General features: G+C 40.3%; 4 protein-coding genes across 4 annotated transcripts; 1 reads left to right on the top strand and 3 right to left on the bottom strand.

Annotated features, from left to right (window-relative positions):
• Positions 1-502: 502 nt before the first annotated feature.
• LOC117582366 lies at positions 503-4,079 on the bottom strand. The gene is made up of 4 exons (XM_034270024.1): positions 3,860-4,079; positions 3,690-3,775; positions 2,114-2,240; positions 503-1,585 (listed from the first exon to the last, which is right to left on the bottom strand). The coding sequence occupies exons 1-4, from the start codon at positions 3,921-3,923 to the stop codon at positions 1,245-1,247; spliced, it is 618 nt and encodes a 205-aa protein (XP_034125915.1). The 5' UTR covers positions 3,924-4,079; the 3' UTR covers positions 503-1,244.
• A 6,148-nt stretch (positions 4,080-10,227) lies between these two features.
• LOC117582302 (U-scoloptoxin(05)-Er3a) lies at positions 10,228-14,144 on the bottom strand. Its single transcript, XM_034269944.1, has 3 exons — positions 14,006-14,144; positions 13,200-13,356; positions 10,228-10,791 (listed from the first exon to the last, which is right to left on the bottom strand). The coding sequence occupies exons 1-3, from the start codon at positions 14,054-14,056 to the stop codon at positions 10,415-10,417; spliced, it is 585 nt and encodes a 194-aa protein (XP_034125835.1). The 5' UTR covers positions 14,057-14,144; the 3' UTR covers positions 10,228-10,414.
• Positions 14,145-17,722: 3,578 nt separating this feature from the next.
• Positions 17,723-21,858, top strand: LOC117582000. The gene is made up of 4 exons (XM_034269496.1): positions 17,723-18,187; positions 20,660-20,833; positions 20,908-21,329; positions 21,396-21,858. The coding sequence occupies exons 1-3, from the start codon at positions 18,133-18,135 to the stop codon at positions 21,120-21,122; spliced, it is 444 nt and encodes a 147-aa protein (XP_034125387.1). The 5' UTR covers positions 17,723-18,132; the 3' UTR covers positions 21,123-21,329; positions 21,396-21,858.
• Positions 21,859-22,381: 523 nt separating this feature from the next.
• Positions 22,382-23,261, bottom strand: LOC117582001 (guanine nucleotide exchange factor MSS4 homolog). The gene is made up of 2 exons (XM_034269497.1): positions 23,087-23,261; positions 22,382-23,021 (listed from the first exon to the last, which is right to left on the bottom strand). Exons 1-2 carry the CDS (start codon positions 23,207-23,209, stop codon positions 22,779-22,781), a joined length of 366 nt encoding a protein of 121 aa, XP_034125388.1. The 5' UTR covers positions 23,210-23,261; the 3' UTR covers positions 22,382-22,778.
• Positions 23,262-23,592: the final 331 nt, after the last annotated feature.

Raw genomic sequence — 23,592 nt, forward strand, 5'->3', positions numbered from 1 at the left:
AAAATTAGCTTAGAAATGATAATACCTTCCATAAGGGTATAACAAATCTACCCGAAGCCATAACTGTTATACTCCCACAATCGCGAAGCAGAAATGTATTCTACACAATATTGTTATACTGTCATACAGCATTTATTCGTGTGCGCGCTAAGTATTTTAGTTCGATCTTGCTACCACTCCAAAATTCTCTTATGAACTAAACAGAATTAATTGCTTGACTAAAAATCAGAGTGTATTTTGTGATATTTTGTGGGCGTGGCTGGTAGGCGGGCATATCTAAGCTCAGTATATCTCAGTGCACATCCCTAGACAGTTTTACATTTTAACTTTCTATATATCTCATATACTTCGTATTGCTTTTGCGGTTTTATCTTTCCTTTTGCTTGATTTCTAATTGAACATTTAATTGCATTTACTGCATATTTTTGCATATAATATTTTGTTATTGATTGTTTCTGCGAGTTACATTACGAACGCATCCATAAATTCTGTTATTGAAACACAAAATATATTGGAATTCCTTTATCGTTATTTGATCTCTGGTTTAAGCACATTTAAATATAAATACCTAAGAATACATTTTTTAATGTTTATAATTCCCATCTATATTGCTTGCTATGAATATGAAAATTAAAGGCAATTGGTGAATTCTTATACTCTGCTGTCCTAACAATTATCAATATAACAATCAACATATAATAAAGCTACAATAGGAGCTAATGGAATAGGTCCTCCATCCTTGATATATGTATGCATGTATGTGTGGGTGTGTGTTTGCATGGGTGGGATAAATGTTGTTTGTGGTTAAACATATCCCTTAGAGGTCCATTTTCCCTTCCATCATCCATCAACATCATCCTCTGCTGGTAATTGAAAGTTTTCATATTTGTTTGGAATCAAAGCGAATGAGCTTTTCTCTCTTTGAGGTTGAGTTGTGTGTGTGAGTATGTGTCTGTTTCTGTGTTAGTGGGATTGTATCGGTGTATTGGTGAGTGTGTGCTTACATGTCTAGGGTCTGGGGGTGATGGTAAAGAGAGAGGTGGGGCAGGGGCTGTCGTGGGTCTGTGGGAGAGTCTGGAGATGGCGGGGGGAGGCTTGTTCAAATCAACGACATTGCACTAAAATATTTACAAAGTAAACGGCAACGGTAACGGTAACGCTAACGGTAACTCAACCTAAATGCAACCAACGCATCCACCAACGCTACCAAAAACGCATCCACCATCCATCCACCAGTACCTCCTTCAACAGTCCTGAATAAGTCCTGGCATCAGGTTTACCAACAACATTACCACCACCATCGAACCCAGAGTCAACGTCACTGCCGCGGCACCATTGCAACGATCCGATCTGCAAATGTCACAGAAGAAAGTATCCTCCTCGGATCCTTCGTCACTATCGGTGGATTCCTGGCCATAGCCGTAGCCCTTGCGCCGCTGCTGTTGGTCGCGATCCCGCCGCCCCTGATCTCGACTGCTGTCGCCAGCATTGGTAATGCGCAGCTTGCTCCTTAAAATCTCACAGGCATCCGAGTCTCCAGTGTCCAGCTGGCAAAAGCGCGCCGTAACGATCTTTCTGGTGTCGGCTGTGGTATGAAAACAGAGAATACTTAGAAAAGTCTAACTGTGACATTCTGGTAAACATCATTTCCTGTTTGTATTACGAGTATTTCCAAGAACAATATTGTAAATCTCGGCTGTTTAATAAAAAGGAGTTTACGATTCCGGCTCATAAAAGCAGGGTAAATACTAGAACAATGCCTCGTCATAAAAAAAAGTGATTAGAAAGTGTGCAACGAATTATCTAAACACATTCTCTGATAAAAAGGGTCATAAACTATACTGTGGCTAACAAATATCGAATAGCGAGAGATTCGAGTTCAATAAATGAATCAAGAAACCATAGACTTGCTGACGTGATAGATTGTTAGATTAATTGTTAACAAAAAATGTAGAAACTTTTTACCTGAAGTAGTTTTAATTTAAGGAAAGGCTTAGGAAACTTGTGGTACTCTAGTCTCTCCCTTAATTTTCTTGTAAAACGAACTCTGAATTTCTTTATTTAAATTGAATTTTAGCCTAAAAAACAAGCTCTTAAAATACTCTTCACTTACGATCTCTGGCCACAACTTTTTGGCAATTCATCAGCGGATTTTTGTTGGCACCATTGTCGAAGTAGGAGAACTTGTTCAAATCAAACAGCCAGGTGTCCAGTGACTTCATTTTGTCCAAAGTGCATGTCTGAAACAGAAACGATAAAACAATAAATAGTTGTCTCAACCTTTGGCGCGTCACTATTGTAAACTTTTTGAACCAAACCCTTCTGTTTGCACTATAAATAAAAAGAACAATGACTTTCGATTGATCGCTTTGCGTTTGGTCACTACAAAGTTGTCTGCAGTTTGTAATTAAAGCCTTAATTGAGACTGTTGGTAACTGATTTATCTTATCTATATGTATGTTGAATGAACGATACGTGTACCAATATTGTTGGGTTGCGATGCGACGAGGCGACCTTCGCTATCAATGACGGAAAACTGCATTCACAAAACAATTATATTATTGAAATTGCACTGCACTTAACACAGACATCATAAGTATGAGGAGAAATATACTCTATCATAATTATGACATTTATAAGTAAATAAATCTCAGAAAGCTTATATTTTCCCTTACAATGATACATTAGTCATCCGTAGTAATAGAACAAAACTGGATGATATTTCAAGATACACAGAGCGTCAGGAATTTCTAGCTTGAAGTTGATGAGAGAACTAAATAAATATCGTTGCTAAGAATAGAATGGAATGGAATTTAGCTGCAATAAATGCTGTAATAATGAGTCTTGATATTACTGGAATTCTCATTATTATTGAAAACTTTGGACTGCAGCAATTGTAGCTACAATAAGATTAGAAGTAGACTATATAATATCTCAGCTCAAGGAATTTTCTCTCTCTCTTTTCTTTTTTGGCTCTCATTGTTATGCATCTTTCTCTTTTGCTAATTCAATTGCATTTTAAAACAGAGATTATAAATCACAGATGATAATCGTTCTGGCAGCTCTACAAGAGAATTGAATTAATTTTGTTTGTGTGCCAAGAGCTAACGAGATTCCCTCACAAAACTGTCACAGAGAGAAGGAGGAACTCAAGTGCTGAAAATTTACGTTGTTAGACTTTTGTAAAAGTATTCCAACTGTTTGGCACGTGGCCGGGTTAAGTTCTTTTCATTCCGTCGGCTGCCTTGCCTTGGCATTTTCGCTGGGGCACAGGGGCGGGGGCACTCGCAGTGAGAGAGATGCCAGTCCCAGAAAATTCACTTAACCGAGGCGGAGGAGGACAACGACGACGGCGACAATATCAACAGCGACGGCGACGGAGACGTTGCACGTTTCCGTTTCCGCTTTTGTGGGCTCTATTTCTAACAGTTTTTCCTGTTTTCTTTCTCTTTTTTTGGTAGGTGGTAGATTTATGGGCCTTGTAGTTTTAATTTGTAAGTGCCAGCACTTTGATTAAGGTCAAAAGAGATGTGATTAGGCCAGCAAAAGGTTAAGTAAAATGACTGAGCCAAAAAAAGAGAAGCCCTCGAACAAGCAACTCAACAACAGGTCCCACACATCATCAATCAATCAGCCAGACTGTTGATGGATGAGCCTTCTGGCAATTTCAATCTGTTCCATCGACTCACCTCCGGCACTATGCTGGAGTTGGATCCGAGATCGGCACAACTGGGATTGTCGCTCGAGTCGCACACAAAGCACTGTATGGCTGCGCCTAAAGGATAGAAATATTTCGATTGAAATTAAGTTCAGTATTCGTAGCCACAGGTAACACACAAACACACACACACACACGCACCATACGATATGCAGCAATGCAGGGCCAAGATCCACAGAAAGGCCGACTCTTTATAGCACACCATTTTGCACGTTCTTTTTATTATTATTATTTTCGGTATTTGTGATTTATACTTTCAAGTTGTTTGGAAACTTTTCAAATATTTTATTTCACTCGCGCGCACACAGTTGTGTTCGCATTTGCCACAATTTATTTGGTGTGTTGTGCCACAGCCGCTGGCCAAATGAAAACTGAAATTGGAAGCCAGTAAGGCAACGGCAATTGCCTTCAAGAGGAGGACCTACGCTAGACTGAACCGACGACAGCGACAAAGCGACGTCATCGTTTTGAGGCACGAATGCGGGAAACGAAGGCTTCCACAGGCAACGACTACTGTCGTCTCGGGGGTCCTTCGTCTGTCGTCCCCTCATCGCGTATATTGCGTGGGTGCGTCGCTCGAGTGGCTCCTGATTCTGACAGTAATAACATCTTTGGTAGCCCCACATGGCTGCCAAAGAGAAAAATTATTCAAATTGCGAAATGCAAAACCAAAAGATTGGAAGCGCTCGTCAAAGAGAGAGCAGCGCCAGCCTCCCTCTATGAGAACAGTGCAATTTCTTGGCCCAAAACTCGTTTGTCGGCAAGGTCAGCAGCAACTTGAAACCAGCAGCAATACACCATGTCCTGCAGGAGCCCAGGGACTGGGGTATGTGCCACCCATTTGACCTATCAGTAACTGGACTCGCCGCGGATGAGCCAAAATTAAATTATGTATTCATAAAATAAGCGGAAAATGAAGAGCTGCGTGGAGAGACACCGCAGACCGCAGACCAGCAGGAGGAATCCATGGAGACGGTGTGGATGGGATCCTGGGATGGGATGGGATGGGATGGGGATTCTGTGAAAATATGAGTGCCTGGGGAGTTGTCCCAGGAACGGAACCGCAACAATGCGCAGCAATTAGTGGCGCCCAAGAGCGAAAAACTCATCCGCATTTTTGCCATGCGGCTTGGCTTTCGCTTTCGCTTTCGCTTTGGCTCTGGCTCTGACCTCGCCTCTGGACTGCTCTGACATCCTGGGTGTGGGCGCTTATTTATCGCTATCCAAAAGGGGTTTATTTCTATGCCATACACATTCGTATCTCCCGCGGGCAGAGTGCATGCCGCGCAGAGCGTTTCAATTTATCATAAACAATGCCGACTCTGATTGGTGTAGGTCGCGACCCCGACCCTGGCCCAAAATCCGCCAAAAGTGTTGGCAAATGTGGTCGCTTGTTTCTTTACGACTATACTACGTGACTGTTATAGGGTACTGTAGGGGTAGGCGTGGATAGAAATGTTAAAGTGGGTTTTAGCTGAGCCAGCAACAGTGAACCTTCATGGGATTACTGTGCCAAAACTAGTTGGAGGCTGTTCTGGACTAGAAAAACTCTTTTGACTTGCAAGAAAGGCATCTGTAGCCTTAGATATCAAAGAAATCATGTTCAAATTTACATCCTTGTCGCACTTCACTCTGGCTGAAGCTCCAAAGTGAATCTACCATTAATTTTCCTGTGCAAAATCCCACTGCAAAGTCACCCATCAACAAGTTTCTTGGCCAGAGTGAATTTATAGCGAAAAGGAAAAACAGAATGTGTTTCAATTACCCTTTCGGGGAAACCATTTCCAGTGCTAATCCTAGGCTCTAGCAACTTTGGCTCTCGGCCACCAAAGTGCAGCCTGTTGCCGCCGCTTGGATGGTGGAAAATGTAAATCGCAATGCCAAAAAAAAAGGAGAAAAACCAAACTGAAATCAGAGCCAGTCCAATTCATTTCGACGGCTGCGTGACAAGGACACATTGGTTCGGTTTGTCTGGACAATGGCGCGCGGCTGGTGACGTCGTCGCCTGCTGGTCGCCCCATGTTGATGTCATAATTCCTTCGATGCCCCATACATTTTCAGCGGGGCATTGCATGCCGCGACTTCATTTACTAACAGCGACAGGACATAATTAAAGAATGTTTACGCACGCTTCCGTTTCCGGTTACCATTTCTCTGCTGGTTTTGGTTCTTTGGTGTTTGTTGACTCTGCTCTGTGTTACTGTGTGTACTGCTTGGCCAAAGGTCATGTCATGCGTTGCATGCCACTACTAGAGGCAGCCATAAATTATGTTTTCGATTTTTACAACTTGACACATTTTTGCAACGGCCTCCACACGGCTCGAACTTGGGTTTACAACCTGCTTATCTTTTGCATCGAACCCCAAACCCCGTGCACATCATAAAGCGTGTTTTTATTTCCATGCCCTTGCCCGCCCATAAATTTTGTCTTGCCAAAAAAAAAAGAGGGGAAAAAAGGAATGGAAAGTGTAACAATATTTTGTGAGCCAACAGTTGTTTCGTCTCCGCCCACAAAATGGCCTTTAATTAGTTGAAATTTTCGCCTGGAATGCTAATTGAAAAACTTTTCTGCTGTGCAGCCACAGCTATGAAATATTTACGGTCTGTGGGCAAAAAGTACCTCCGACAATCCACCGATGCTCAATAAAATGAGAAAAACCGCTCATTGAGGGGAAACCCATCCGCGAAAAACAGAAAGTCGGTAAATGTCAGCAGAGAACGTGAGTCTCTGTTGACTCGATTTTAATTGAGTTTTATTACGTTTACGCAATGGTGAGGTACACGCGTGGCTGCTGCTGGCAGCTCCCTCTGGAAACCAATTAACTGTCAGGGGCATTCGACAAGCCACCTCTCTAGCTGGTAATAAACATAAAACTTTATCCTTGCCCATACGATACGTATCTGCAGCTTCCTGGGGCAAATCAATCGCTACAAATGCGCTTGCAAATGCTGGCGTTGCAAGAAGAGAGGCAAGGCATAAATATTGCTTTCACAATGGATATCCTTCCCCCTCACTCACGGGGATTATTCTGCACTGTATACACTGATGAAGGAGGTATTTTATGTGTATATTTTATGGCTCATGTGGGATTCAATTGCCTTAAAATGAAACTTAAATATATTGTGTGTTGAATAACTTTATTTAAACACATTTTCTGGGGTATGCATACGGAAAACTTGCATCACTTAATGGTTATCTGCCATGTTCGGGAATGTCGTAAAAGTAAACTAGAGAAATGCCAAACTGTGCCATTAAATGTGACAATAAAACATTTCAAATGGTTAGTACTATACGCACTTCATTTATAAATCTTGTTTTTTCAAAGAACTACTGAATTCTTCGAACCACTTTTACGGTTACGAAGTAACAGAGCCATTGCTGCCCTACCATAATTCCGTTTCGATCATCAGATTGCAAAAGCACGAACAATCAATTTAGCAGCCAAACAATGCATAAAGTACGTACTTTTTTCCAGCAATCACTTGCACTTGACTGCAATTTCAGTGCAGCTGCAGGTGGCCCCAAACGGTAAGCTGAGAACAAAAGCTGCTGAGAGTGGGCAAAGAATTTCATTCTACTGCTTGACTTTTACAATTTACAGGTCAATGAACCTGACTGAGCACGTAGCGGATGTGGAAGCACCCGGAGAGAACTATGACAGCAATTTGTGGATGTCTCTCCCTGCACGTGTCCCAGAATGCAGCAGCAGTGGCGGCAATAACAGCAACAGCAGTGGCAGAATTATCATCACCATCTTCAACAATCAGCCCTTTGGTTGAGGGTGTGGCAAATACAAAATATCCTAGGCGGCAAAACAAATATTTCCCAAGGATTGCGAATACGTCATTCTCGGTACGTGACTCCCTGCGGGCGTGGAACAATAAAAATATTTATGTTAATTTGGCGCGTACTGCATAGCCACGTATATAAGTCATCCAGCTGATTAACATAAGAAATCTGCAAGTCGCTCTAAAATGCTAACGAATGCCAAAGACAAATGTTATTCGCGCACAACGAAAACTTTGTTGAGATTCTAATGTCATTAGCAAGTGAAGGATGTTCTTTAATGTTGTACCGCTATAATGTTGTTAAACAACTGAATAAAATATTTGTGTATTGTGTGGATAATATGCAACAACATCAATTTCTGGGCAAGTTTCAAAGTCTTTTCTTGGTTAAATTTGCACAAAATTCAATTCTTTTTTTCGCATACCAAATTAGAAAAGTAGAAAATTTAAGCTTTTCCAAGCTCTCTAACATTAACATTTAATTTAAATTTTTATAAGAACTTACGTACTTCAGCTTAGCGAAAACCATCTAATTTCACAGACAATTACCCCCGCACAAGTGTCTGGAAACTGAAACTGAGAACAACTTGGATTGTAGAAATTTCTACTGGCACAATATTATGACTATGGCATTGCACGCATATTTACACGTTCACAGAGAAAACAAAAAGAAAGACAATTTCCAACTAGGGGGTAGAAATGTTTTCGTTTCGTACTCCACTGCGAATGCGTGTTTTCCTCGGTAATTGTTTGCGTCAAAAGTTTCAGGTCTGAAAGTATGCAACATAAAAGAAAGCAGAGAAACATAAATATCCAACGGTGTGTAATATCTGTAGAATTGTTGTAAATATACTTCGTGATTATATTCCAGTCCCGTATTCAATACATTAATCATTAATAGCAAGAAAATTAAATAGATAATAGTTTAGTTAAAGTTTACAGAGATCAACTTTCACAATGGCCAGCCCCTGAATTTCTCTGATAATCATCAAAATATATTAAAGAAAACATTTTATAAATTTGTTTGTAGTCAAAGTAACATTTAACTTGCCCTTTTCCAATCAAATGATCACTCATAAATTTCTATCCGCTCCTATAAATTGATGTTTTGGTAAAAGAAAAACACTGCTAGCTTTAGAAAACTAGGTTTAAATAATTAAGCAGATGCTGAATACGCGCTGCAACAGCAGTTATAAATGATTCAAGCAATATTTTTTGGTCGAGGGCGCTCTGTGAATTCAAAATCAATGTTTTTTATGTTGGCGCCAAGCTGTCCACAAAAATAAAAGGAAGCCAGCGACTGAACACAGACAGACATGAGGCAAGGCTGAGGCTGGGGCAGGGTCGAGAGCATGGGATGGGGATGGTTCTGGGCATGCTTTGCGGATGCTGTTGCTGTGGCTAGGGGCGCCACACTGGCGACAGAACGCACCCATAGACAAAAGCTGCAGAACTATTTGAACTGGCGACGACAGAACACAAAATGTAACGCATGTAGGTCGTCTTGGCATTTGTATCTGTATCTGTTTCTGTGGCTCTGTGCGGATGTGTATGTATATATCTGTGTCGGAGTAGCCTTCTCTGAGACAGAGTATCCAGAGTATTTCTGTGAGTGTGTATATCCTGTATCTGTATCTGTATCTGTATCTGTGTCTGTGGTAAGACAAACAACAACTGCCAGCGCATTAAAGTTACTGTTCATAGCCAAAAAAAATAGTCAGTCGGTGGTGTCTCTGGGTGTGTTCTGTGCTTGACTTAATGGGCCAACATGTCGTCAGGCTGCCCCATACTCTGCCTCAACAATAAAAACCAACAAAGTTTCCCTATTATTTTTGGCCTGCGTGGACACTGACTGACTTTGGACTCTTCATAGAAAACAATTTCTGCAGACATTTTGGCAGCAGCTTACTATCAAGAGCAGTGGACAGCGGAACTGAGACAGACACTCCCAGATGAATAGAGTGTAGGCGAGTCCTTGGTCAATTCATGCGTTCCTCCCACTGCTTTTTTTGTCCTAAGGAATATTTCGATTTTATATAATTGCCGCAGCATTTTGCACAACCCCCCCAGCTTTCGCTTTTAACGCATAAATTTCGGATTTCAGCCCAAAATGAAAGTTCTCGCAGTCGATGTCAAAGTGATTTAAGTGCTAAACATAAATAATTGAATGGTTGCAGCAGGGCAGTGTTTGTGCGGCTTATGCATATATCGAGAATTAATGGACAGCCATTTGGTGGTCAGAGTAATTAACGATTTTCGGCAGAGTGTTTTAGGGTAAAAGGATTATGATGTGGTTTTGTGAGTAAAACACTTATGAAAATTAATATGCAATTTAATGCTATGACTAAAATTAAGGATTTGAGAGTAAACTTACTTAAGATTGAGTAGAAATATAATAAAGTTCGTGCTTTTATGTTTTCTAGTGAAAATAAGCAGAAGCGTTCGACTATCTTTAATCCTGATAGTCTGATACAATATACATAATCTTTTTACTCCCTTAATCTAATTTCCGTTTTAGTTAACCCATTTTTTCCACTTTCTTTACGCTGGCTTAAACAATTTGCAAGTGGCAGCAAGAGGGAGGGATTGGGCAGCGCTCAAAGTATGAGGTTGAGGCTATCAAAACATCCACCCATCCAACTAAAGTGTTCCAAGGATTAAAGCTGCAGCATACAGCTGAAGATTTAAGCTCCAAATGAAAAGTAAGCAAAGTAAGGCAATATTTTTGATAAATGTAAGGCTTATATTTTCATAGAAATTAAATAGAAATACAAAACTAAACGCAAAAACAGTTGCCGGACAGATGGGGCGCCTGTGGACATAACATTACTTATATGGCATAATAGAAAAGAAACATAAGGTACTCGTACTTTTAAGGATGCTTCAGATGAATGATTCGACTAAAGTTTAGTGTCTGATGAGGTGGACGATGAGCAGACTGATGGCAGCGACTGCCAGAGTGTGTTGTGGCCCCAGGAGGGAGGTGGCACCGTTGCAGCCCTCCTCGTTGCAGGTGCATATGGTTTGCTTGTATCCCTCATTGTCGGCAGTGAAGCAGGCATTCTGCATCTTCTCCTCGATCCAGCCGCAGCCTCGCTCGATGCGATGCTCCCCGTTCACCTCGAACTTCAGCACAGTCTTGCGGCAGAAGGCCTCCTTCTCGCCACGGGGCGCACAGTCCTTCAGAAACTGGTCATCACGCTGGGCCCGTGGTGTATTCACCAACAAACTGGAACAGTCCTCATTCAAATGGGAGTTGCACTGATGGCATCGCAGGGCGTCCACTGAAATTGCAGGAGAAGACAAATTAATTGGATATTTGCAACCTCTAATGGCATTCAAATGCCGCGATTCGCCCTTTTCAAACTCCTCGACACTTTGACAGTAAATTATTTTATTAGCCACCCCAGCCCCAGCCCTGTCAGCCACTATGTCAGCTCCTGACTGACAAACCGACTCCAAATCGGTGCCCCTCCGTCAAAGGACTGCAGTAACCTGAATAATTGCATGTCAACTGCCAGGAGGCACAGCAAAAAATACTCGTAAATGCCGAAACATATCCAACTGCTGGCCCGCGAGAAGGATGTCGAGAGGCGTACAAAAAACTTGACTTGCCCTTGCTTGATGGAAGAGCTGCAGCGAAGTGTGATAGCCCTTACGTGCGATTTATGTGTGGTTTTCCGGATATTGTAGCTAATTTTATTTAAATGAATATGTCTGTTGAGTACTTCTGGCCTCTTTGAACTCGTTTGAGTTCCTTTTCTCTACTTATTTGATAGCCGGCGGAGGAAACTTTTATGTAGGCATTCAGCTTATTCAGCTCAGTACGGTATTAGTTTCAGTCACAGTCTCTCATTGGAAAGAGTATTTCTCATGTCACTATTCTCAAAAAAGAACACTCACCCGCCAAAGGGCAAGGACATTTGAAGCAAAACGAAGTCAGACATAAGTAATGGTGGTTTCTGATATTGTAGTTGTAAATTTGAAATACTCGTATGCCTGAACCTGTCAGGATCACAAATGTCGAGCGTTTAGTGAGGCGTATGCAAAATTGGATGGGATTGCATGGGAAAGTGAAAATGGAGGAAATTAGACGCCTCAACTGCCACTTTTTGTTTGGTAATTAAGCCAAATAAAAACAAACATTAAGTAATTAAAAAGCACCTGCCATAACAATCTGCAGTTGCAGTTGCAGTGTCGAGTTACATTTAGAATTTGAAATCGGATACGGAATTTGCATTTCACTATTTCCATTTGCATTTTACATTTGCTGCATATTCAAGCGGTTTTTCAGCAAACTTGAACTTGCGCGAAAAAGTGAGGGTGGGGAGAGGGCTTGGTTGGGGCACTCAAGCATGATAGCTGTAACCCGCTCTCTTCCCATCTCTGTGCACCCACAACTGTTGCCTTTGTTGCAAGTTTGCGGCTGACAATCGAACGCTAATGAAACGCGCTGCTCTTTGCCTTGGAAAGGGGGGCATATAGGGATGCGGGATTGTTGGCTGGGAAAGTGGCGATTACTTGACGCTGGAATGCCCATAAATGTGAATATTTGCATTACTGATTATAGCCGTATAGCCATATGTTCGCGTGCAAATAGTTTCATATAATTTAACGCCGTTTAAATATTCCCTTAGCAGGTGAGTGCGAATCAATTTGCTAATTTGTAGAGAGATTTGCATGTACTTGGAGTATATTTAAATATTTAGGTACGATTATTGTGAGTTTTTATGAAGGAAAACAGTATCAAATGAGCTGGAGAAAGATGACCAAATGTGGATTAGATTTAAGGCAATAACATTATGGACTTGAAGATGGATGGCCTGATGTAGGTATACAAATAGATCAAGACTCATGGATAGATTTATTTAAATGAGGAAGAGATTTGCTAGGTTTGCTTTTCTAATCGGAGGCTACTTCTCCATCTCATCCCAAAAACAAATACGAGCATTCAAACCCGATTTACCACATGTCTAGAATTTTATATTCTCTATGTCAACCCTCATAACCGCTTAACCACCTGCACACCTATCAATTACTCCAACTAAATTTATCTCTAGCACCTACTTAAATCAATGATCAAATATTGGCTAGCCATTCATCATCTGGCTTGGCTTGCACCTCAATTATGGTTTCCTCCACTTGATTTCGCAGCAGCTAAATGTTTGCCAGAGAAAGGAAAAATTTGTTCGTCCATTTATCAAAAGGAAAATCCGTATTTTTGGCTCCAACATTGGTAAATCAATTAAATGTCTGCAGTTTGATTTACATTCGACATTGCAAAATGAATACTGAAAAGCCAAGCAATCCGTTTTGGTGACTCACAGCCACCACACACCCACACAACAAAGTGAAAAGTGTTTGGCATGGCTTTCCACATCATCGCGTTCAACTGCCCGACGAGATGCGGTTGATTTCATTTGATTTAAGTCCCAAAGAAAGCAACCAATCAATTTGCCAAAATGAAAACTAATCAATTTGCTTAATACAAAGCAAAGAACAACTCAATTTGCTTGTTGCGTGTGGCCCAATTGGAAGTGTCTTTAATGTGATTAATGAACAAAAGGCAGCTGGCAAATTCCGCCACCCCCAATATCTCTACAGCGAATGTACTAGACCCGAACTGATTAAATAAACTTGTAAAGCATACATTATATTTACATACACTATTTACTATATATTATATATTTACCTGATAAGAGATTGATGATCATTGCAATGCACACGGCGTAGGCGAGGCTTGTCGTTGACATTTTTGCGGTTATTTCTTGAAATATTATTGGGATGTAGCGGCGAACTTGATCTCCAATCTGAGGTTTATCCTTTGTTTGGCGTATCCAACCTTCTGTCTGGAACAGATAGAAAATCTATTATATTTATCTGATATTTTGCTTTGTTTGTGATTTGATTATCGCGGAAAGCGGCAGCATTTTTACAATATATAAATTAGTGTATGCTGTTTTTATTTACACTTCTGTAAACCGGTATGAGAGCGTGATCGCGCAACGTGACAAGTGTTAATATTTTACTAAAGCTTCTTTATTTGTTTCAGAGTTCTTAAAATATATTTTATATATTAAATAAAAAATTCATCTTATTTGTATAAAGGTGGTTGCGGAAAATGTGCATTTTTCCTTTACTTAAAGTAGGTCATGTCAGTGTATTTGTTTTTTATAAAATGCAACCAATTTCTGAACTTAAAAATACAACCAAATAGTTTCCCGAAATATACGCATTTTTTTTAACACAACTGCTTTTATTTTTTTACTGCTCTAAGTTATTTTTGAATAATTTTGTAAAGAAGTTTCGTTTTCAATAATATATTCAAGAAGCTTGGATTTTATTTAATAATTCCAATAAAGAAATATTTCTCGGAGACTTTAATCACGCATATTGTAACTTTGCTCTGGCAGACGACAGACATACAATAATTTCACAAATTTCATTCATATTTCCAAAAATTTTAAATTCTTTTGCACCCTGTATAAGTTTATTCACCTTTAACAAATAAATTTGATAAACTCGCACAATATTTGTGTTTATATTCATAAGTAATATTACAAAATTCGCAATTGTTAACACATAATCGGGTTGTTGTAAAGATTACTTTATTTGTGTGTGGAGTGTAAAGAGCGAATGGATAACTTGACGCGGGCACCGTCGAGATGAATCTGAAAACTCGTATTCAATATTTCAGAAGTCGTTGATTTTTCAAAAAGACTGCTCAACGAGAGACAGCGCCTGATCAGCTGAGCCGGAGAGAGAGAGAGCGAAAATGAGAGAATCAGATAGGGAGAGACATTGTGGTAGCATAAAGAGCGTATTAAGGCAGCAAATGGGAAAAACTTCCGTCACCGGATCGTCTGCTCGGGGTCGGGGTCTGTCTTGAAGCCCCTTTGCTTTGAAAGATTGGGAGAAGATCTCTCGCCGGGGAGAGAGAGATGATGCTACTTACAAGGTAAGTGCATTGATAAGCTCCGGCTTCAGTTGGTTTCAGCTTGGGTCTTAAACAATAAATGACAAACAAAACAATAATGTAATTCAAATCTACCGCTTTCAACCGGTTCAAACCGCTGTGACGTCACTGCAGCCCAGACAACAAAAGACAACTTTGCCCAACCAAATTGACATCTCATTAGCCGATATTAACCCCATTTGAATACCTGCTTCCGAACGGCCAATCTCCCAAATAATTAGCAGGTGAATCCCCAATTCTAGTTGATTGTTTTGCTAGGAGTACGCCAGGAATTGATCTACTAGAAAACGACGCTGCTGGTTGCGGAGGTCGTTTTATAACAGTGCTGCTCTACACATTTTTCCCGCACTCTTATCAGCGTTGGGCGATTAGTTAAAACTGGTATGTGCCTCCAAAAACTCAGTTGTGTTGGTTTGGTCTAGTGCCCAACCATAAAGAGTCTTATTCTTAATTGAGGGAAAAATTAAAGAGATAGATGGCCGGATTCACATGAGTGTTGCTTATCATCTGTCCTAGTTCAGGGCAGTTTCAGTTTCACAATAACATTTTTCTTGCCTCTTCGCTGCAAGTGCTTCATCTTTTAATTTATTTCATTATTATTCGGTTCTTTATTCATTCATTACGGTTTCCAATTCTTCAAGCCATGCAACTATGTAAATTTGTAATTTTCCGCTCTGCTCTTGTGCCCATAGTCCAAGCAAAGCGAAATGAGAGCCGTGATCAAACGCCTCGCCTCAGTCGCCGGTTTTAGCCAGTTTAAAGCGGTTTACAGGTAAAACGCTTCGGTTTATGACGTGACCGTTTGGCCATAAAAGAGTAGACCATTTTTTTGAAAACGTAGAAATAAAGGACAAAGGGTTATTTTTAGAGAACGATTCTCTCCAAAAAAAAGTATGCCTTAAAAACAAAAAATTACAAATATGTACATTCATATGTAGGTCATCCGTTTGTACGTTTGATGGACATGTAAAAACGAGTTTAAAAAACTATTGGAATCTTTAATGATTATTAAAGTCCATTCAAATGTTGTTACAACTTTTGTATACTATTAGTTGCAGTACTCACAATAAATATCACTTTGAATGTCACTTTAAAGTCTCTAAATCTGCACACCCGTATTTACATGTGTACTTTTGAAACACTCAAATAGCGAAATAGCTCAACCGAAAGTAAGCGGAACCAAACGCATGCAAATCGAAGGTGTAACTAAATTCTACAAAATTTTTTGTCTTTGGCTGTGCTGCAAATGGCATTGAGATCGCAACGATCCACGGAATCAGCTGTTCTTCAAGTACTGAAAACACACACACTTTGATTGCGTTATTGGTAGGTCAGACTTTGGATTCGAATTATGAAAACAAATTCTTGTTTTTGGAAACCGGTTTGATTTGAATCAGCCAAATCAAGTGATTGTCTGTCTGTCTGGATAGGTAACGACCCTTCCCCTTTATAGCCACCCCGAACATGTGTCGCATTTGAGCACCAGATTAATTGCACAAAAAAAATACAAAACTTAATGTGCTTCCCTTAACAAAGTAAACCAAATAAAACGAAAGCTAACGAAATGAGCGGTTTGAGACAGTCACAACAAGGGGAATTTTATTGAAGCACAAGACCCCAGTATTAACCGTTTCTTTCACCTCTTGAAAGCTTAACATTAGAAAGCTTAGAATATGGAAGCTTGCGCTTAGAAAGCTTTATTCGTTAGGAGCCGTTGAGTATTTAATAACCCATGAACATTATGATATCTGGAGTAAATCGTTGTACATTTATTTATAAGTAATCAGATGGGATTGATATATAATTGTAATTTATGGCAGGACATTTCGAGAATTACCTCAACAACTTTACCTGTTAACAGAACTTTTTAGTGATCTGTTTTAGACAGTTTCATGTGTCCTTTATTCATTAGAAAATAATTAAGAGGAACACCTTAACACACACACACACAACATAAAACCATAATAAAATTTTTCCAAAAAAAGGAATCAGGTATTCGAGCAGGTAAAAATCGTTTTTCTTTATGTCACCTACAATGGTCTTCAAGGCCAGCAGTCAAAATCTCTTCAAAGTCGTACACGCTGTCTAGAAGCATTACCTTAATAGGTTCTACGTACTTTAACCCTAAGACAAATGTGTATCCCACTAGAAATACATATCTATTTATAGCTACAGCATCAATTGAAAGGAGAGTGACAAAAAAAGACAGTGAGAAGAGATCCCAAGGAGAACTACTCCCAAAGGGCAAATCCCTGTATCAATCTCCCCATGGCTTCTTTAATTTTCGCGTTGATTGGGATACAAAGGCAGAGCTAGAGGCACAGCCCAAGCCAAAATGATCCGCAAAAGTATGAATAAACTGATCAAGTGAGAATGAGTGAGAGAAAGCGAGTGATGAGACCCCTAATTCAATTGGCCAGCGACTTGGGGACACAATTTGTGAGACTTTTGATAAGCTCGAAGAGGAAGCCTGCGATTAAGCTTAATTAATGCACTGGTCTGATTTATGCTAAGCTTATGATCATACACGATCATATTCACGTATGCACATGCTCATGTACGTAAGATACTTATATGAGTTCTTGGGCCTTTCACGTGTGCCTGCTGATTAAGTGTCTGGACGGCTCGTTGAAGTGGCGCTCAGGGTTAGGCCATGGGGCTCAGTGCAGTGGCTTCTCGTCGCTTAATTGCAGGCTGAAATTACTTGCGAGTCTCTCGGAAAAGTAAACTGCGAAATTAGAATTAATTAAAACTTATGCGAACGAAAATTAAGACAGTGAAAATGTGATGGTGTGCGGAAAACGAGAGTGAGACAGATCCAACTATGAGAAAATATTCTGGTTATCTTTAGGAAGATCTTTTAAGGCTCTAGCTGCAGTTTTGACATTAAATAGAATATATCCTAAGAAATGGTACCACAATTTATATAATAATTTTTATATATTTTAAATGTCAATGAAATTTCAATGAGCTGAAAAATATGATCCATAACACCTGTCCATGTTGATCAGTGTAGACCCAAAACCATTTGCACTCGCGACTCTTTCGGGGCTCGGCTCCTTCCCCGTTCCCATCCCCTGTCCGTGCAGCGGGCAGACACTCATGAGAAGCAAAAGAGGACGCAGAGTGTCGTGTCGCGCACTCAAAAAGCTCTTCGCGAAAGCTTTGGGCTAGATGGGGTCTCGTCTCCATCTGCAGCCACAGCCACAGCTCCAGCTGCCAGTTGCCCCCCACATACGAATCATTCGTGCTACATTTGTCGTGTGGAGCTGCCTGCTGCCGGATTCGCCCCAGTCGTTTGTCAACCGTTTGTCAGCGTTTGCCGTGTGCGCCGTGAGCGCTTCTTTTTTGCACAAGTCAGCAAGGAAAAATAATATAATTCAATCGTTTTGTGTGTAGAGATAACCACCAGAAGCCGTGAATTGAGTCGAATCTGAAGCTCAATTGAACCAACAAAAAACAAGCAAAGCAAAACGCAGAAGAAAAGAACGAACGAATCAATTTTGCTAAATTACTTTGTGCTCACAACTAAATAGTCGAGTTCCGAGTAGAGTCGAGTCGCGTCACGTCTTGGGTGTGTTTCAATTGGAAGAGCATCATCATCATTGTAGAACTGATAACAATTAAATACAACTAAAATCAAATAAAAATGCAGTACATCTATGTGATTAGTGCGCTGATTCTGGCCATTGCCGTGCAGCAAGGTAAAAGGATAACACACCCCAAAAGGAACCCTACCACATCCTCACTTATTCGTAGATAATACCATAGCAAGCGGAAGCCCTTACATCGCGATTACGATTACATAATAAGCGATTCACTCTGCCACAGAGACACAGAGAGACAGAGAGAGAGAGTGGGAGCGTGAGTGCGAGAGAGTGAGAAATTTGGGTGGAGGGCAATGAATTGGGGAGAGCTTGTGGCGCGCCGTCTTGACGCCACCAAGGAGTATCGTATCCAAGCCGGCCGCCATGGCGCCTTTTTGTCCATCACATCCCAGCACACACTTACACCCCGCCATGCACGCACGCACGCACACTCCCTCCCGCTCAGTAGTAAGAGCATTTGCATTCCAATAGATACATATATCATGTGGTGTGTGTAAGTAAGTTCCATTCTCTCTCTCTCTCTCTCTCCGCTCAAAGCCCTGGCCAAAAAGGAACTTTTTTCTCTACTTCATTTGTTGGCAGCGTGTGGCTGGATCTCTTTCACACAGCTTTTTCCCCCCGAAAAGGAGCGGGGGCACTGTCTTTAAGGGTTGTTGTCCTGAAAACACAACCAAAAATTGGACACCTTAACTATCAGTTGTAAAACAAGTTGTAAAGTTACCCCACACACACCATCATTCAAATAACTCAAATGACAGGACTAATTACTCTGCATTTCCTTCAGCGCTTCCTGCCTTCTTTTTTGCAAAAGTGGATCAAATTTTTCCGTCCGTTTTCATATCTACGACATGTGTGTATGTGCAAGGATAGTGTAGGACATGCGCACTCTATATGGCCAAGAGTTCGGCCAGGGGCCAAATGCAGTAATCCCATGTCCCAAAAGTCTTCTTACATAAAGGGAACAAATCTTCAAGTCCCATCACAGAAAGGGAAGAGAAATCTGTGTTTTGTAAACAACATAATGGGTCTTCATTCTTGGGTTTTACTCAAAAATATAGATACATATTCTCTCGAGTATATACTTTCGAATATGCAATGCAATCAATGCAATTTGTGTGGCTATTTATAAACTATAACAAACCTTAATTTGTCATGACTAACCGTGCAAACGGTGAAAACTTTTAAAGCTTTTATGGCAAGAAATTTTCTAAATGAATATTTAATGGGGGAGCATTTTAGGACGGGAAATTGCATGTCGGAAAATCCATTGAAATTGTTCCACTTTAGGGTATTTCATTGATTAATTGATGGATTGATTTGATCAAATTGATTGCCAAACCCGATATTCACTCGGGATTACAGTTTACGTACAAATTCTATGGCTGGATTGTTACATGATGATATCTTCTATCGAGAGGTTGTTAAATAATTAATTACAATAGAGACGAGAAAAAGAGATCCCATGAATTGAGATGAGATATATATATTTTAAGTGTCCTCCGGGGAATTACTAACAGATGTTGCTGGACTTTGTTCATTCATGTTTAGGACCCCCCATAGAACTTCCTACTACCCCTTTAAATCAATAAACTTCCAAAACAAAAGAAACCCTTATGGCCAACAGAGTGAGTGCTCCTACTCGCTTTTCTATTGTTATCCACTGCCTAAAAGAAGACATTATTCCCGGCTATGACTCGCCACTTTGCTTATGTAACCCAGATAGGCTGAGAAGTATAAAAGTAGTAGGAGGAATAGGAGTAGCAAGCTGAAAACAGCAAAGTTATTGGAGTCCATTAACAATGTATGTTGAGGCTTCAATTAGCAAACGCCTCCAAAGAGACTCGCAGTCTGGCACTAATGGAGGCGTCGCTTCCATCACTGGCATCTCAACCTCAACATTTCCGTGCCATTGTGCCATTTTTGGCACAGTGCAGCGTGAGGCAAAAGCGCATCACAAGTTGCATCATTGGAGAGCAAAGAGTAGAGAGCAGCAGCAGCAGCAGCAGCAGCAGCAGTAGAAACAACCTTTATGGATCTGTATATTCGGAAGATTAAATAATGCGAATCTCGTGTCGCGCACGACCTTAAATTCAATTTAGCTAAGGCAGCAACAAACCGCCATCAAAGATCTCTCTTTATATAGAAGAATTTGTGTCTATATCATGTGCTCTGCCCTGACAACGTCTGATATTTGTTTATATGCTTTTTGCTATTATTTGTTTGCTTTTTTATGAAACTATTAAGGTTAAACGTATGCTAGGCATACGTGGAAAATTTCTAATTGGCATTAACTTGGTTTGCTTTGTGGTCAATTAAGTGGAATAGTGAGTGCCAGCAGAAAGTAATATTCACAGCATGGAGGGGAATATTGTATTAGCAAAGGTATAGTTTGCCATTAGCTAATGGAAAAAGGAACATATTGCAAGCAGAATGCATAAATGCAATTATGGAAATCAAATCAGTTGTGTGCCCGAGGAAAGTAGAAGAAAGTGCCATCAGCGAAGGGAACAATGGAAACAGAGAGTGAACAAACTACTATAACGAACCATTTAATTATATTTTTTCCAGGCTATGCCATCAAATGCTTTGTCTGCAATAGCCACAAAGATGCAAACTGTGCACTGGACATACCACCAGAGAATTTGCTTAAGGACTGCGATGAGCAGTACTCATCTCGTGGCAAGGGAATACCCACCTATTGCCGCAAAATCACACAGATCATTGAGTTCTCTGTGAACAGCCGTAAGTCTAGAGCTACAGGAAAACTTAAAGGAACATTTAAATGTGATACTCTTTTGTTTTTTCTGTTGTTGCAGTGCCCCCAGATAGCCGCGTGATACGCACATGCGGATATCAGAACCAGACTTCGACCAACTATTGCTATTCGCGTGCTGGCTTTGGTGGACGCCAGGTGGTCTGCTCCTGTGATACGGACAATTGCAATGGCGCCGCCACGATGAGTGCCTCCACAGTGGGTGTGGTGGCCATGGTGGGTCTCCTGCTGGGCGGCTACCAGTGGCTGCAGCGTTAGGACGAATGGCCGTGAAGGAGACGAGACGCAAGGAGCCGCCTCAGTTGTTTTTTTGGTTTGTTTTTCCGTTGAATCATCATCCAGCCCAACGTTTTTTCTTTTCCTATTGTTGCTGACTCTTCTAAACTTCTGTGAAACCCGTTGCCACGCTCTACACCCTCACCCTCCCATCAAGATGGTCCACACGTAGAGCTGCCACAGAGCTTGGTAAGAATCGAAATATCACAAGAAAGAGAATCAAATATCATATCTAATGGTAAATGTCATTTGCAGCTCTGTCCCAGCATGATTTTTGTAACATTTTTTAAATGGAGAACCGTAAAAAGCTTTATACGAAACATTTAATAAACGAGAATTGCTTAAGTTGTAAATGTATATAAAAAACAAAAAGAGATCATGTTACATTTGGCCAATATAATCGTTCAAATCTATTTTACACTGAATACAGATACTCGTACGGAGTATGAGTACGAGGATGAGGATAAGGATGAATTTTGAATCTAAAGTACGAGTATAATAAATAATAACGAAAACAAAACTAAAACCTACCGCAGTCAAAAAGTATTTAATGAAAACCAATTAAACCAAACGAAATAAAAGTCAAAGGAGGCCCCCAAAAACGAACAGTAATATATAAAAACTATAAATGTTAACACAATCTTTGTCTAAGTTTCTCTACTTTTATTTTCATAAGACTTACAATTAATGGAAGAAAAATCTAAAGAGATTTCTAAAGGAAAAAATTAAACCGCTAAACGAACGAAAAAGTATTTAAATGGCAGCAAAAGCCCTAAAAAAAAAAACATTAAATATAACAATGAACACACACCACACACTTTGTAGTATATTTAGAAAAAGAAGCGAAAAGTAAGAATCAAGAAAAGAAAAACCTAAACCCTAACCCATTCCCAAAATATTTGAAACACGCTTGAAGGACACACCACACAGCCAGAGGCCAAGCGAAAACCACGCCCCCCATCCAACGCACAACCCAAAATGAAACCAAAAACCAAAAAACGAAAGATAAACACTCGTTGTTGTAACCAACTGCCAAAAAACGGAAAACTTTGAGAATCGATTCATCTACCGCATCAGAAGAGGAGAAGGAGGAGCACACCGACACCAAACCCACAAATGGAGCAGCCCCCATCCCACATTAACATAAAAGGAACCAACATAATGGGACATCCAAAAGTAGTAGAACGAATGCAAAAGTTTTGTCCATTGTAGATTGATAAATGCAAGAAAATAATAAAACAAAAATTCATAAATGTATGTTAAACTTGTTACAGAAACCAAAGCAACAAATACATGATTTTTAGTTCAAAAAAATAGCAAAATACACAGTTTATAGTGACAATTTTTTAGTTAAGAATGAAATCTCCTCTAAAAATGCAATATTTATAATGCGATAAAATTGTAAAATGTTTAAAGTGAAAAACAATAAATATTAATACAAAAAACGTAATGTTCTTCAGTATTGCCCAGGCCAGGGGATTGCTTAGAGTAAAACATATATTTAAGAGCTCTTTTGCGGCACTTCCTAAAACCACGCACTCGTATCGATAATACACACGTTTACTGGGTTAAAAATGAAAATCAATGTGCGCTCAATGATAGATGAAGCCTTGAGATCTCAACCAGTGTCAATTCCACTTAGTCCGTGTGCACCACCCGCCTGAGGGCCAGGTAACAATGCTTGGTGCTCAGCTCGTGGTAGCCCACGGGTCCGCGTTCACAGTCGGCGCACACCAGAAACTTCTTGCCGTCCACGGTGTGGGAGAAGCCGATGTTCTCGAACGACAGCATGTCCTTCACCAGCCAGAAGTGCTTCAAGGGCTCCGTGTTTAGGTTCTCCGCCGTTCTGTCCTGCTTTTGCACCATCAGCGGCACATCTATCTGGCAGAATAGCTTCAGCATTAGAATTTCCCAATCAGGGATTGGATGCGTGTGCCGGCACTTACCTCCTGCTCGCTGTAGCTCCCCTCGCTCGCCTTCAACATTAAACTGTTGCAGTACTGGCAGCGCACATTGGTTTTGTTCTTGCCATCAGCTATTTGTCCGGGAATGTTGGCTTCTTCAGTCATTTTTTCTGTAATTTCAATTTTACTTAATTTTTATCATAAATAGAGATGGCCAGATATGGATAAATCAATATATCGATAGATACTCAGCTGATTTATACTTGTATGTGATAGTTTTGTGCGATAAATGGCACCCATCGGCGTTTTATTTTAAAACTTGATATTGATATCACAGCAATAACATTAATTATAGTGAATCGACCTGAACGATGTAGATCGTTTTATCTGATTATTATAAGATTGAGAATACGAGTAAACATAATATACCTAGTGTACGTTGCACGTTACACTTCGAGTGAGCGACACGCCCGAAATTAGTTTGATGACATTTTTCGCTGTAATTTTTCCAACACACAACAAAAAATCTATTTACAATGCACCACCGC

This window comes from Drosophila guanche, unplaced genomic scaffold (genome assembly GCF_900245975.1).
Source record: "Drosophila guanche unplaced genomic scaffold, DGUA_6, whole genome shotgun sequence".
NCBI classification, from domain to species: domain Eukaryota; kingdom Metazoa; phylum Arthropoda; class Insecta; order Diptera; family Drosophilidae; genus Drosophila; species Drosophila guanche.